The sequence below is a fragment of the Brachyhypopomus gauderio genome, chromosome 4, assembly GCF_052324685.1.
Source record: "Brachyhypopomus gauderio isolate BG-103 chromosome 4, BGAUD_0.2, whole genome shotgun sequence".
NCBI classification, from domain to species: Eukaryota; Metazoa; Chordata; class Actinopteri; order Gymnotiformes; family Hypopomidae; genus Brachyhypopomus; species Brachyhypopomus gauderio.
In genome coordinates this window covers 9,038,844-9,054,770 of record NC_135214.1, presented here as the reverse complement: position 1 = coordinate 9,054,770, position 15,927 = coordinate 9,038,844, and the positions used below count along the sequence as shown (strand labels likewise).

At 39.6% G+C, this 15,927-nt stretch overlaps 1 protein-coding gene across 2 annotated transcripts in view; it reads left to right on the top strand.

The window, feature by feature from the left end:
* Positions 1-15,927, top strand: part of LOC143512101 (E3 ubiquitin-protein ligase SH3RF3-like) — a 136,417-nt gene that overhangs the window by 97,923 nt on the left and 22,567 nt on the right. For both annotated transcript variants that reach the window (XM_077002019.1, XM_077002020.1), the window contains exon 3: positions 9,196-9,291. In XM_077002019.1, coding sequence (XP_076858134.1) covers positions 9,196-9,291 — 96 coding nt within the window. The remainder of the gene's footprint in view (positions 1-9,195; positions 9,292-15,927) is intronic.

Below are 15,927 nucleotides of genomic sequence, written 5' to 3'. Positions count from 1 at the left end.
TCAAGAGATTTTCTGCTCTTGTCTAAGTACAGGGAAACTTGTATTGTCTTTATTGTCAAAAGTATTGTCTGTGATAACTGACCTTATGCTACAAATGCAATAGATGCTCCGTGCAATAGATGTGGGGGACTGAGAGAAAGAAAGAGAGTGCCAATGTTCAGCCCTGACCTCAGTCTGTAGAGCACCTTACCTTGCTCGACTATAATTCAACAGCTTCTCCCTCCAAGGCCTTGTGTTCCTGTCGAGCTCCATCATTGCCTTTCTTCCCAACACCTGGACCTGTGGACTCATTTGCTGAAGGCTTGATAATCTGCTCCCAAATCGCTGGGCTGAGCTCGGACTAAGCTGAGGTGTCTGGGGAGCTGCTCGTCAGGCCTGGAGCTTGATATTGACCACAAGAACAATTAGTTTGGAGCAGGCGGTGATGTTACTGGAATTGCAGCAAATCAATAAAGCCACAGATCACTCGTAACTGAGGAATGAGCACTTGACCCCATTGTGGTGTTACATTCATGCCCAAACCCGAATCTGCACTGAACAGACAGCAGTCTCACATCTCCATAGAGAGGATTTCTGCATCAGACATGGTAATGGCAACACTCTACGCCAAGGCAAGCAGACAGCATGTCTCCTTAACCTGAGAGTGTTTACATATGAGCACACTCATGTACCTGTGCTCATGCACATGCTTAACTTTGTCTTATTGAGAGCCTTGTAGTGTAGCTTTAGAAGTTTGAAATCCACATTTTTTAAAACTCTAAGCCCTATCCTGCAGTGTGTGCTCTCACAGCCTATTGACAACAGCTGTGTGTCAGGCCTTTGGTGGGTGTAGAAATCTCCCAGAGGTCAAGGGATTCTGGGTCAGTATTGGAGCACAGAGTGTGTGGGCAAGTAAATTTCACATTTCTCCTGCAGATAATTTGTTCAGCTTGTATAGCTCCTGTATTTGAGGTCTCCAGTGCACATGTTATAATGAAGACTCTAATCTACATAATGAGCATGTGATCAGCTCAGAGAGCAAATCAACACCAGACCACTAACTGCACTACGGGAGATATATCCAAACAGCTCTATATCCAAGAAACTTTATATCCAACCCACTCTATATCCAAGTAGCTGTATAACCTACTCTACATCAAACCTATTCTACATCAGACCCACTCTACATCCAACCAGCTCTATATCCAACTATAAATATGGACTATTAACTGCGCTGCCCGAAGGAGGTTGGTTCCCTTTTGAGTCTTGGTCTTCCCAAGGTTTCTTCCTAAATCTTGCCTAGGCAGTTTTTCCTTGCCACTGTTGCCCCTGGATTGCTCATTAGGGATCTACACCCATGTGCTTGTAAAGCGGCTTTGTGACAACTTGTTTTGTAAAAAGTGCTATATGATTCAATTTGACTATTTCCAACCCACTCTACATTTAACAAGCTCTATATTCAACTAGCTCTATTTCCAATCATCCCTATATTCAACCAGCTCTATATCCACACAGCTCTATTTTCAATCCACTCTACATTAAACCCAGTCTACATCCAACCACATCTATATTCAACCAGCTCCATATCCAACCATCTCTATGTCCAACCAGCTCTATACCCAAACAGCTCTATATCAACCCACTGTATATATACAACCTACTCTACAGTATATCCAGACATCTCTATATCCAAACAGCTCTACATAAAACCGACTCTACATCCAACCAGCGCTATACCCAACCCACTCTAAATCTAAACAACTTTAAGTATATCCAACCCAATCTATTTTCAAACAGCTCTATCTCACCCACTCTATATCCAATGTGTCTTGTATCCAACCAGCTCCATATCCTCCAAGCAGCTGTGTGCCCAAAAAGCTCTAATATCTAATAATAATTATAGTATTTCTTACTCTCATACTTAAGAACATTCTTTAATTTTATGAGCCTTTCCCAAAATCCATCATAACTAATCTCATTCATAAATATTATTCTGTTCCATTTGTAACTCACTAAGTACTTGAATTGTTGAAGTTAGCGTATAGTTCTGCTTCTAAAGGACAGAGGACACTCATGTTTTTAAAACAACATCATTGACACATTAACATGGCAACAGCATCTTTGAATTAGCCTTTATAAAATATTCAATCATTTGAATTAATTAATTTATTTACATTTATTTTATTTATTATTGCATCACTTACACTGTAGTACCCAGTGCAGACAAAAATCTAATCCACTAGATAGAATGATGGAATCATTACACTTATATTATTTTTATTAACTTTGGCTGTATATTCTCTAACCAGTTATATATCTACTAGCCAGCTTCATATCATTATATATCAGCTGGTACAGATCAGATAATATATGATGTTAATATAACTAACACTATATCCACCGCCTGGCTTAACTCTATATCCCACCAGCTCGGTATGCATCAGCCAAGCCTAGATGATGGCTCTGTGTCCAACCCTCTCTATATCCTAGATGATGGCTCTATATCCAGAACAATCAGTGACACAGAGGAGAGCATCTCCAGAGTTGGTTGCAGAGAAGGAGATAATGAAGGTCTTGTGTGCCCTCGAGTTACTCTGGATCAGAAGAAGTAAAGATGCAGAAATGGGATGACTGATGAGCTCATGAACAAACAAGCAGCCTCTCAGTAGAACAGGGCAGGTGTTATGTCTGAGTGTGTTTGTGCATGACTAGTCTGAAGGGCAGAGTGGAGAACAGATGAAGCCTTGTGTGAGTTCTTGGATCAAATAAAATCAAATCTCACTTCCTGCCATCTGCTTGGCACAGCATATATGCAGCCACACCTCAGCTGTCACAGTTAAACACACACACATAGACAACCCCCCCTACACACATACATTGACAACCCCCCACACAAGTCAGCTGTATCAGTTAAACACACACATAGACACACCCCCCACCCACACACACCCACACACACACACACACACACACACACACAGACACAGACACACACTTCTGTTGCATTCAGAGTACAAATTTTCACTGTGAAGGGGAGCTGAAGGTGAACCCACTAAGGGTCGTTCCATGCCAACTCACCTAGACCTCTCATCTTGTGTCATGGATTTTCTTGAAAAAAATCTTGTGAAAATGTGTATTAAATTCATGAGACCTGAAATCTATAGCTCTACTCCAAATACCTTTTTAGTAATGAATTTTTAAAGTTTGGCCTCTGAGCTAAATTTCATCACTTTACTACTCTTAAGTAGTACAGTTACCTGTTTTCACTGGAATGGCTCTTTAATCATTTTAGACAACAACAACCAACAATGCATACAATGCACTTTCTCATAAAAATGATTAAAGGAAATTGGAATAATAATTCTTGGAAAAGCATATCTTAAAATGCAGGGTATTCAACTCTTTAAGCTATATTTAGCAAGATCTGTGGCAAAAAAAAAACTTGATTACAAGATTACTTTTTGAAAATGTTTCATTTTTTTAACTAAGGTCTTTTAATTGAATTTTGTCAACTACAGAGAAAGTGAAAGGAAAAAAATAAAAAAGAGGGAAAAGAAGAAAAGACAAGAACAGAAACCCATACACCCCCATATAAATAAAGTCAGGTAGACTTGGCAACATCGAAAATAATAATAATGACAATAGTAACAGTTGTAGTGGTCACAAGATCTTATAATACAATGTCCATAGAGTCCATCTTTTCCACATATGTAAGAACAGGTTGCCAGGCATAGTAGAATCTCATACCCTCTCCTCGCATAGAGTAGCGATTTTTTTCTAAAGTTACGTAATACAGTAGATTTCTAACCCGCAGCCCAAAGGTAGGAGGAGACTTGTCTTTCCATTTGAGCAATACCAGACACCTCGCCAACACGGTTGCAAAGGCAATTGCATGTTTGGATGAGGTACTGATACAGAGATCCTGTAATTTTACATCAAATATGGCTGTTAGTGGCAAGGGCTCGATGGTGATTTCTAGGGCTTCTGAAAGAAAGATGAGTATCGAGTCACAGAAATGAGTCAGTTTATGACATGACTAAAACTTGTGTGAAAGAGTGGCTGGTTACATATTCTGGGGTCCATATTCCACACGGGGCACAAATTTTGCAAGTTTTACTTTAGACCAATGTAGGCGATGGACGACCTTGAATCACAATATGTCTTTGATAGATCGAAGAGGATTGTATTCTGCAAAAGACACTTTCCCATAGTTCCCCGATATTCGAATGACTAAATCCTCCTCCCATTGATGTTTAGGCATATTTCAAGGTGCCAAATTAGGTGTTAATTAGGGTGTACAACTTACAGATTACATTTTCAGAGATTGGGGCAATTTCTAGAGTAACATCCAAAAGAGATTTAGGTGGCAAGGTGAGAAAGTGGGAGTAGTGTGACGTCATAGAAGTACGGAGCTGTAAATACCTGAAGAAGTGTGTCACAAAATTGTTATCTATAAGGAGTTCTCTTACTGTGCGGACCCTTTTGTCCACCCATTCTTTAAATGTCCTGTCCATTACTGAGGTAGAGAACATATTGTTTCTATCTATGGGGGCATGTATTGAAGGTCCTTTAAGTGAAAATGCATTCCTAAACTGTATCCAAATTTTTAAGGAGTATTTCACGACTGGATTGTTTGTATATCTGGAAACGGCTCCGGGCGTAGGAAGAGAGAAAAAGCATGTAATGAGGCAAGATTGCATGACCTCTTAGGGCTATCGTAATCAGTTGGGAGATCACTCCAGTACAACAGTGAGCGTATATTTGAAGCCCAAGATATTTACATTTCTTGGAGTTTATTTGGTTCATAGATTATTACTGTTTATCTGAGCGTTCTTTGTATGTATGTTTCTATGTTTGGTTCACCCATTATATCAGTTTCACTAGTCAGTTGTACCCTGGATGTTCATAGATATGGAGCAAGTTCTTTGATAAATGTTTTATTAAATTATTAAATTAGACACATCAAGGCCTGTACATTTCCCACTCTGCAAGGACTTTACTGCTGCCAAAAGCTCTTCTATAGAGAATTCACTATCAAGCTTCTACATTAACTAGCGGGTACTTATATTATGTAACAATGAGCCCAAGAGAGATTCATCCCTAAGTGATTCTGAAGTATACAGCTTAGAGTAAAATTTGAAAAACACTTATTATTCTGTGAGTGATTCAGATGTTTGGTACCCAGTTAATCTTTTACTTCTGCTATAGTCTGATTCTTCTGATTTGTCGTCTCTGATTTGTCGTCAGCTTGTTTCGTGGATAAAAGATTATATTCTGTCTGTATAAGCAGTCGCTGTTTGTACAAGTCTGAAGATGGAGACTGCCATTACTTATCACATGTTTATCGCATGTTAATTTCTCAAGGCGGTTTCTTTGACTTTTCCTAACGAGGGAGGTAAAATATATTACTTGTGTGTGTTAGCCATATAGCTTACATAAATAAACTAGCATGGGCCTTTCTATATAGGCTATATAAGAATACCCAACCGAAAATGTTGTTTTGGGTTTTTTTTATTCTGGCACCTGGCACCTGGATACACTTATAAATTAAGAAAATTATGTTAGTTTTAGCATCAATGCACGAAGTGAACAGAAACATCGGGTACTGCTACATGACACTACTTTTACAGGGACAAGTCATACGTTTGGCTTCTCAGTTGTACAAGTGACATATTCCAAACTCATTACTTTAATCGAGAAGTGCATCCGTCTTACTATACCGATGCTACTTGAGTGATATTGGACCTCACGCAGGCTAGTGCCTCTGCTGGATCCCGAAACTCTTGATTTGGTCCTTTTGTATGTCTAGCAGGGTAGCCCATCGTTTCTCAACCAGGGTGCCGTCTGTCTTCATCGGAGTGGCCGTCAAAATATTCTGATGTGAAATAAAAAACTATAGTTTTAAAAATTGAAGTTATTATACGCTTTAAAAATCATTAAAATGTATTTCATATGACCAGATCTCTCAAGTTTGGTGGGCGTGAGCTTTTTTTAAGGCGGGGGGATTGGAATCTGTCGCGATGGTTCAAGTACCCGCTGAATATGCTGCGGTGTACGGCGATTAGATTATTTAAAAAATAAATAAATAATAATAATATTCAAGCATGAGAAATTCCATGTGTGGTGTGAGAGCGTATGAAATTGCTAAAATGCATGAGTCTCACGCTCAAAGTGTGCATATGACCTGCATATGACCCTTACCAAGGTCAGCACGTGATTATGCAGGTTTCCCACTGACTGTAAGTCACATTTATGTGCTCTCTGTCTTAATAATCACTTTTTTGTGTTATGTTGGCCGGGAGATGGTTGCAGAGAATGTTTTCAGGGTTGCCAACACACGCATTTGACCGTTTTCACACGCTCTCACGCCACACATCCGATATCTCACGCCGAAAAAAAAATCTAGTTTATTTACCTCTGATCCACATCTATGATTCAGAGGGTTTTCCATCCACTGAGTTTTTGCGCATTTTGAAAATGCGCATGAAAAAAGCTGGATGGAAAAAGACCAAAATTCGAAAAAAGCCCCAAATATCGCAAAAAGATTTTTACGCTAGGAGGAGGTGGAAAAGTTAGACTATCGCATCGCCAAAATTCGGAAAAACTGGATGGAAAAGGGTTTTTCGCATAAACGATGACGTATCATGCCTCAAGTCATGTGGTTCTGTACATGATCGCAATGTAAAGATGGCAAATGCATACAAAAACAGAGAGAGCAAAAATTGTATAGAAAAGAACAAGAAAAAAATGTTTCAAAACCTCAACGTGCAAAAATGGATAACTGCCAGATGGATGTAAAAACCACTATTGTTTGGCGTCCTCTCACGTGATCTAAAGTTTATTCGCATAAATGTAATGAATGGAAACAAGGCTTAATTCGCAATTTTTTCTGCCGAAACTTGGAAATTGCGCATTATTTTTTTCGAAAGGTTTGGATGGAAACCCGGATGCGATATAATATTTAATTTGCGACCATTTTACGTTCGCCCCACCCCCCGTCAACAACTTACGTCCGTGTCCCGTCCCGTCCCGTCCTGTCCCCCCCGTCGACAACTTACGTTCACCCTCCCCCGTCAACAATTTACACTAGCCATTACATAGCATTTTGCATGCATATAAAGGTTGCCACAACTGAAAAAAGGTTGAGAAACACTGGGGTAGCCTACATGATGCCAAAACGAATCATCATCACATCCATGGAGCAGATTTTTGACTTCAGTAAATGCAGATACAGCGCGCATCATGCTAGGGGTATGGATAGATGTTCGCTCTGTTGTATTGCAGAAATCGGGCTTCTCTGGAACTGCATAGAATCTCGACACAGTCCTGATAGTAATGCAACTTAGCCACTATGACACAAGGTCTGCCATGAGGTCTGCCACGAGGTCGCCTAGCCTGGGGGCCGCAGTGTGTTCTATCCACCATAATCTCCCTTTCCGTGTGTAGGGCTTCTTTTAGCAACTTTTAGCAACATGCAGTGTGTGAAAATTTGATCTCCTCATTCGCCCTTCCATGTCAAGACATTTTCCTTGGAGGTTGGATACTTCCAACTCAAGCTTGCGTACAGCTACTTGCAAAGTCCTATATCAGTTCTATATCAGTAACAAGCAGAGCAATACTGCCAACCACTTCCCTTCTTCACCGCCCGTAGCTCAGATTTACACTGTCAAATTCTTTGAGGAGAGCAGACTTTAACTCTGACCTTAGCAACACAACAATGTCCTCTTTCTGAGACAATAGAATCTCCGCCTTAATCTCCGCCCCTCCCCGATATTTTTTCTGAGGGTGTCTGTTGGATCCTGCCAGCGATGCTAGGTCTGTTAGCGATATTCTTGCCCATGTATGTATAATGCCATAGATTCTTGGCCATTTACCCGGGGAAAACAACACAGGTTCTACACACAAACTTTACATGATCCCACACACACCTAGTGCCTGTGCTTATTTTACAAAACGTGCCGAAAATTTGACTTAAACTGAAATATAGCAGCGGAGCTCCCAAGTTTTTAACTCACTCAATCGCTCTTTGGCTAGGGTGACCAAACGTCCGTATTTCCTGGGACATATTTCACGTCCTATACCGGGTTTTTTTAAAGTAAGGAAATGTCCTGGTTTTTAAATTATCTTCATTGGACCATTAAAAGGCGTAATCCCTGAGCTGTGTCAGTAAGGGCAGCCTTGTTCTTAATCAGACAGTGCGGCTGTCAGTACGCATGCAAAATGCAACACCCCCCTCTTCAAGGTGTCCTGGTTTTCCCAAATGAAAATATGGTCACCCTATCTTTGGCACCCCCAACATTTTTCATTTATGTATGTTTATTAATTTGATTACTGTATAACATACTGCATCAAATATTTGAATGTGTACTACCGGTAATTGTAAATTTGGCTTTCTTGAATGTTCAGTAAAAATTTCAAGCCAGTCCAGTGAAAAACAAGCAGTTGGTGAGGGTTAGTATACACACACAGAACTGCAAAAGTGATGAAATGTAGCTCAGAGACCAAACTTTGGAGGAGAGCTAGAGGAATTTGCAAGGTCTCATTAACAAAAATGTGTGACTAGAACTTGAATTCTAGGTGAATTTGCCAGGATCTAGATCTAAATAACAAATTAGCGAAACTGTGGAGAGGAAATGTATGTTATGTTTGTATGTATGTATGTAAATGTATGGCAGCCAGACTGAAAATAGCTTGTTATAATCACGTCATCTCACTTGTTTAGCTTCTAGTGCAGGACTTATGAATCTCATGCAGTTAACCTGTGGTATAGTAGCGTCTGTGTGACCATTTCATAATTCATATTTCTCATGTATACTTGCTGTCCTTTGATTATTAAAAAAAAATAATTTCAGTGCTCCCTCAGTGTTTCATAGCAGCTCTGTGTTTTACCATTAAACTGAAGGGAATGCGTTTTCATGCTCACCCAAAAGTGTGCCAGTGGACTCTTTGCGGAAGACTGATACCATGTCAAACGTTTAAATTAGTGCTGTTTATTTCAGGCGCCTAGAAAGCTGCTGCAGAAATGAGGCACCACTTCTTTTTATGGACTTGGTTATAAAAATACTGCTGAAAATGTCCATTTGGGATTTGTGTTCTAAATATATTCCTTAGTCATAGGAATGTCTTTGTGTACAGTGTAGTATGATGATTTACAATGTGTCAGATTTTGAAATTTACTTTGCTTTGATGACTCAAAACCAGCGTTCTCTCTTACAGGATGAGATTCTCACAGTCATCCGCAGAGTGGACGAGAACTGGGCAGAAGGAATGCTGGGAGATAAGATTGGGATATTCCCCATCCTCTATGTAGAGGTATACCTGAATATGTATGTGTGTCTGTGTGTCTGTGTGTGTGAGTGCGTGTGTGCGTGTGCGTGTGTGTGCGTGCGTGCGTGTGCGTGCGTGCGTGCGTGCGTGCGTGTGTGTGTGTGTGTGTGTGTGTGTGTGTGTGTGTGTGTGTGTGTGTGTGTGTGTGTGTGTGTGTGTGTGTGTGTGCGCCCTTTAATTTTTTTGTCCTTCTGTCTGATTGAAGGGGTATACTTGAATGAGTTTAGAGGTGGAAGGATGCAAGCTTTATGGGTAGATGTATAATCTGAACCACATTTCATCAGTTTACACACCATGAGGCTGTAAATCAGACTACTTAAATTCCAAATCCAAAGTGTTATCTATCTGACGTAAGATCCCGGAATACAGCCCCACTTCCTCATAAACTTCTTTTTTTTTTTTACTTTGATGGCAGAATGAAATAGCTTTGGGGCTTTATTAAGGCTGTCTGGGGGGCTTATTCATCAGTGGTTGTAGGGGGGAGGGGGCTGGGGGCAGACTCTGACAAAGGTGCTGCATCAGCAGAACAGAGCTGTCATAAGGGCTGTGAGGCCCAGCATTATGGGTAGTATTGATTTAGAGTGGAGTTGGGGGTCATTAAACGAAAAGAGAGAGAGGTGAAGGAGAGGCCAGGGAGGCTCAGATGAGCATTACGGTTAAAGAGACTCTTCCTAACCATCTACAACTGCACAGGCTATATAATTGGTGCTGCGGGAAAAAGACTTGAAGAAGGAAATGTTTGTAAGCTTAGGGTTTTGACTAAAGGCTTTAAATTGACTTTACTGTATTAGTGAACTCTGCGACTGAGGGCATGGTGGTGGACTTGTAAAGTTTCACCCAAGTATCATGAACCAGCACAGATGTCTGGGCTTGTGACCTTGTAGTGAAGACTGTGTTCTGGAATCTTACAAGCTACAAACCTACTAGCTAGCTGTTCATTTCTAATACATCTTAATGACAGACAATCAGATCTGAATTGGGAGTTATCATTGTGAAATGTACAAAATAGAACTCCTTCTTTTCTGAGGCTGTGATGGAGTGGGTTGAGATGAAACTCATTTAACCAATGGATAATTGAAATGGATTCCACCTGCACACAGTAATAGATCATTTCCATTCCACTTCTCAGCTAAACAACACAGGGTTAAAATTACAGGTCACTCAATGACAGGACCAGAAAGCACAAAATGAAATACGCAAGAAAAACTACGAAAGAGTAACTCATGGGGTGGAGTGCCAGGGATGAGGATGAAATGGGAGCTAGGGGAGGGGGTGAGGGGCAAGAGAGAGGGGGAGAGAGGTCACAGAAAGGGGGTTAGAGGGCACAAAGATACAGGGAGAAGAGGAGGGAGGCGAAAGTTGGAGAGCAGAAGGTCAGCAGAGATCACCTGTATAAGTGAGGATCCATAATTTGACCTCGTCCATCGCTGCAGTTTGAGGACGGTTGGATGGGTTTGAGACTGGACCTCAGCTCAGGCTGATGCTGGTGGAGTTTACGTGATGCAGCATTTTGCATTTTGAATGGATGTCTGTGTCATTTCTGAGCTGAATGGGGCTTTCTTCTAGGGGATGAGATGAAGATAAAAAGCAGAAGAGTGGGACATCTGCATTTGCTTATAACGTCATACCTCAGTTCTGAATTTATAAGCTGAATGCTTTTCTGGGAAGTTTGTTCTGGAGCGTCTTTAGCCTGTTTATATAAATAGGTCCTCACTAAAGCCCATATACCTTTTTCTGTGTCAGTGCATTATGATCAGGCTCAGTAAGGTGGCTAAACACACAATGTAATTGTTGGGACTAGTTGGAGGATGGAGGTTGTCTTCTCACGTCTTGTGTACATTGCATCAATACAGTTCTGCATTACTGAGCTCATTGCTCAGTTCATGGTGAGAGCTCAGGTGAGACTGCAGTTCCCTACAGTGCCACCTACAGGCTTCTTGAGATTGAACAGTTAGCTAAAATCTTTGCACTTTTAAGTGCATCAGTAGATGTCAAAGCCAGGAGATGAGCCAGTACCAGAATACAATAGAGAGACTTGAATAGCCACGAGAAGCCAGCTTAGCCATTCAGTAGATCTGTTACATGGCAATATGTGCAGTCGTAGTGATTGAGTAGCCAGCCAAGGACTGAACGACTGATATATGCTGATATTCAAGAGTTTATCAACTTTCCCTTATGTGAAATAGGCAATACAAATAGGTGGAGTAATGCTGCAAGTATAACAGATGCTAAGACTCTGTGGGAAATGATTCTCTGTATAATGGGGCCATATAGGGTCCTGTTACTAGTAGAGATTTTGATATTCAAGGAGTGTATTGTTATAAGACACTGAGGATTTGGAATGTCAGTGTCAGTCTTAAAGAGGAATACTCCAGCACTGTACTTCAATAAACATCTTTCCAAGATTGCATGTAATTGAAATAGTGTGAACATTTGTCTGTTGCAATCAAACATGTTTAAGGGGGAGTGTGTAGCATCTAACAGGAATGTTGCAGATTGCAATCAACTGAATGCTCCCTCTCACCCCTGTAGAACCTATGGTAGCAGTCAGGTACCAAGCTACTTCAAAAATGATATAATCATCTATGACTGCATTGAGAAGCCATGTGTTAAGTGACTAGATTACTTTCTAGGTTGCAAAACATTTTATTTATTATTTACTTTGTAAAACTATGTTATATAGTTTACTGGAAATAAATTTCATCAGCTAAAGACTGATCTCAGTAGATTTTTGTGTCCAAATACTAAAGATAAATTGTAGTTTTGGTGCATAAATGTAAAATTACAGACTTGGTAACAATTAGATGTTTTTCAACATAGACACAGGGAAAACGTTACTTGTGTTGGTAACTGTAGCAATGGTCATCTTCTAGCTAAAGCTTTCAAATAAATTGCATTTAGATTGGTACACTAAATTACCTGTTCAGACAAAAAAAGAATCACTCTGAACATTTGTCCATCATTAGCAGTTTTCATTTGGGAAAAGCCACACCAGTGTTTATCCTTGTTTTCTGCCATCGTCTGTCCTAATTTTGTTTTGCTTCTTTATGTTGTCAATTCTTCGATGATGTGGACTCACCCTCTCGCGTTTTTCAAGAATGATCCTACATTTGTCAAGCTGTAGGTTCTCAACCTTCTCACAGTACGAAATGGTTAGCCAGCACTGGCAGCAACCACTGATTCATCTTTGTCCAACCAAGCTGGCGCTTCCTCGTAAAAATTCACAAAAAAGGCACACTCTAGAGCCAGTATTTGGTTTGTTCATTCTGGGCTACTAAACCACAGTGTCTGTTGAAAGGGGACCTGTTCCCCATGTAAATATGAAGGCTTCATTATAAGCTAATAAAAACACAATTTATAGTTACAGGTGACTATACATTCATTAATGCAAACATAATGATGTCATAAAATGCCATGCTTGTAAAAGTTGATCTTGTAATTTAGGGACCTGCTGCTGTTGATAAGGGGTTGTCAGCCATCAGCATAGGTAGCTGACGCTAGGCTACTAGCTAGCTGCAAAGCTGTAGGTAATAATTGTAGGTAATTATTTGTAGCTATATTTTTGGCCAAGTACATGAACATCCATATAAAAAATTTACAAAATAATATCTTAAAATTGCTCATATGTATAACAAGTAGAGGTGTCTTCAACTAAGGATTTTCATAGTCGAATTTGATTCGTCAAATTTTCCCTTTAGTCAACTAATAGTCGAATCAGGTTTTTTTTTCTAGAGCACCTTAAACGGGATCCCGCTCTCATTCAGGACTTCTTTTCACTTAAAAGGAAAAACCTAAAACACTCAGATAAATGAATAAACATGGTAAGTTGGCTTTATTCAGCTTTTATTTATTTATTTATTTACTTCCTTATTAATTTTTTTATGAAACGTTAGAGAACATTAACAAAAAAAGTCACCGTCAGTGCACATATCGAAATTTGACAGGCACTGTGCAAAATTTAAAAAATATTTTAATTAAAATATGCCTGCCTGAAAATATAAAAACAATTTGCCATACAACAACACAAAAATTATAATTAAAGGTTCAAGTAAGGGGTCTAAAAAGCAAACAACAAAAAATGTTTATAGGCCTACTTGCCAAGACACAACACGACCGAAACGACAAACAGCTGAACTGTTTTTTTTTTTCAGCCTTACCCGTTTTAAATGGTATGCCATGTTGGTTGTTGTCGTGTGAAATGAAAGACGTTGATGACATAACTTGCACTTTACTTTAAAGATGTTTTATTCATCTTTATCTTTTAGTAAGATTTTTTAGTAGCCATTATAATCTCGGCAGATGCTAACGATCCTGTAGCTTGTTCAGCTCCCCTCATTTGGATTGTGCAACTGCAGGGTGTGATTTATTAATGTGTTGCAAGGAAGAAGCCTATTATTAATGCACACACATCATTTAAAAATATTTATTAACAGAAATTAGGATGATTTTATTTGACAAAAGGCTATATATATATATAACAAAAACAAAGACATTTCATGTAACAACTAATGCTTTGCAACATCCTTGGGCACCCCCATGCAGTCAGAATGGTACATTCAACTATGACGTTCATAGGTGACTAGGGTCCTCCATTCGAATAGTTGAATCAGCGACTATTGCAGGTCATCCTTAATAACAAGCACTTCGATATTACTGTAAAAGTCACTCATAAATGACCTTAAATACTAAATAATTATTTAATAATAAATAATAAAGAATGAAAAGTCTTATGAATTCTAGCATGTGTACTCAAATACACTTCTCAGAAATTATAGACAGGCACATGTCATAAGTAGGCTTAAAGTTATGCAAAATATATCTTGCTGTCTGAAACTGTAAACATGCATTATTATAATCAGCCCTAAGCAGAATAAGTATTATTGCCATGTTGAGAACCTTATGTGATATGTGTAACAACATGGATTAAGTGGAGGTGGGACGAGTGATATATATTTGGGGTAAAATCATAATCAAACTCCATAAGCCAGTTCAAGATAGTGTAGTTGGGGTCAGGGAAACAACACCAGAACTGAACAGCAGGAACATATTGACACCAAAGAGGAAAAAAAGCAAAACAAATTCACAACACCAAGATCTTTACAAAAGGAAGATTACCAAAATGATCAACCAGACATCTACACAACAAAATTAGGGAAGAAGAGATGCATATAGTGAAGGGTATTCACAGAACACAAGACAAGGGCAGAAACTGAAATAGAACTCAAAGAAAAACAAATGGCACACGGTGCCATGGAAACAGCAAATGGAGATGGAAGAATTTCTTTTTAGCTAGCTATGTGGATGTGTTAACTGTGGATAAACATCACAAATTCACATTAGGGCAGCGCTGTCTTGAAGTCAGAACATAATGGTAAGAGCATCACACTATGGAGATTATGAAGGAGGATGGAGGTCTAATAAAGGCAGAGCTTGTGTCTTTATGTGGTCTGGGTCACATGTGGTTTGGATTGAAGGTGTGGCAGCATTCCACCACCACCAATGTACAGCTCTGCTTTGCAGGTCTTTGTAGATGGGCAGGTCTTGATGGGAGGGATTTTGCAGATGGGCCAGTTCTTTTGTAGATGGAATAGGTCTTTTTAGTTAGGGGAGGTCTTTACAAAGATTTATGATTTTATATATCGTGTGTGTGTGTGTGTGTGTGTGTGTGTGTGTGTGTGTGTGTGTGTGTGTGTGTGTGTGTGTGTGTGTGTGTGTGAAGCATACAGTTGGTTCCAACTTTGCAATGCTACAACTTCCAACTTTTTCATACTGCAGGCCTCACCAAGAGGTCCAGATTTTTAGCTTACTTTATTTTTTGGTATTTCGAGGCATCACCAAGCCTCTAAGATGATGTCTTCAAACAATTCACACTTAGAGATCAAGAGCCAATTTTTAAGGCCCTAGCGATTTGCCTCTGATCTGTGGCTTTTCTTTTCAATCTTCAAGTGGAAAATCAGAGTGAGTGAAAAATCTGGGTGAATGGAAAATCAGGGCTAAAGTCATGTAGCGTGAACTCTACATTAGTGCTCTTTTCACCTTCCTACAAACCCATGAATAAAGTCCTGGACATGCTACTGCATAGCCTTTTTAAATACAAAATACTTTTCAAATAAAAAATCTCCAATTCAGAGTTTTTGCCCCTGTATTTTCTCTGCATTAACAACACAAAATATAGCTCACTGTCAAAGCATGTATCTGCAACATAATACAATCCCACTTCCCACAACACATCATAACCATAAAATGGATTATGAAAACATCCACATTCATCCACATTAAAGAGGAGTTTGTGACTGGCATTTTGTAAGCTGTCTTGGCCTCACATTGATTAGACCTGGCAATTACCCAGTCTCTAATCTTCTCTATGGGCTGCGGGGTGGTTAAGAGAAAAGCAAAAGAAGAGCAACACTGTACTTCTTAAAGAGCGACTGCACGCTCTTTTCTTCTCTTTGGGAGATGCCGGCCTCCTGGGGGTTTACATTTTTAAAAAGCACACAGACAGCCACAAATGAACCGAAGCAGACGTGGCATACATTTACATGTATACACAGCACGGAGCATAAATAGTCCTCGACAAAAACGCGAGATATTTTTGCATATGTTCTGACCACGCTCTCGCGT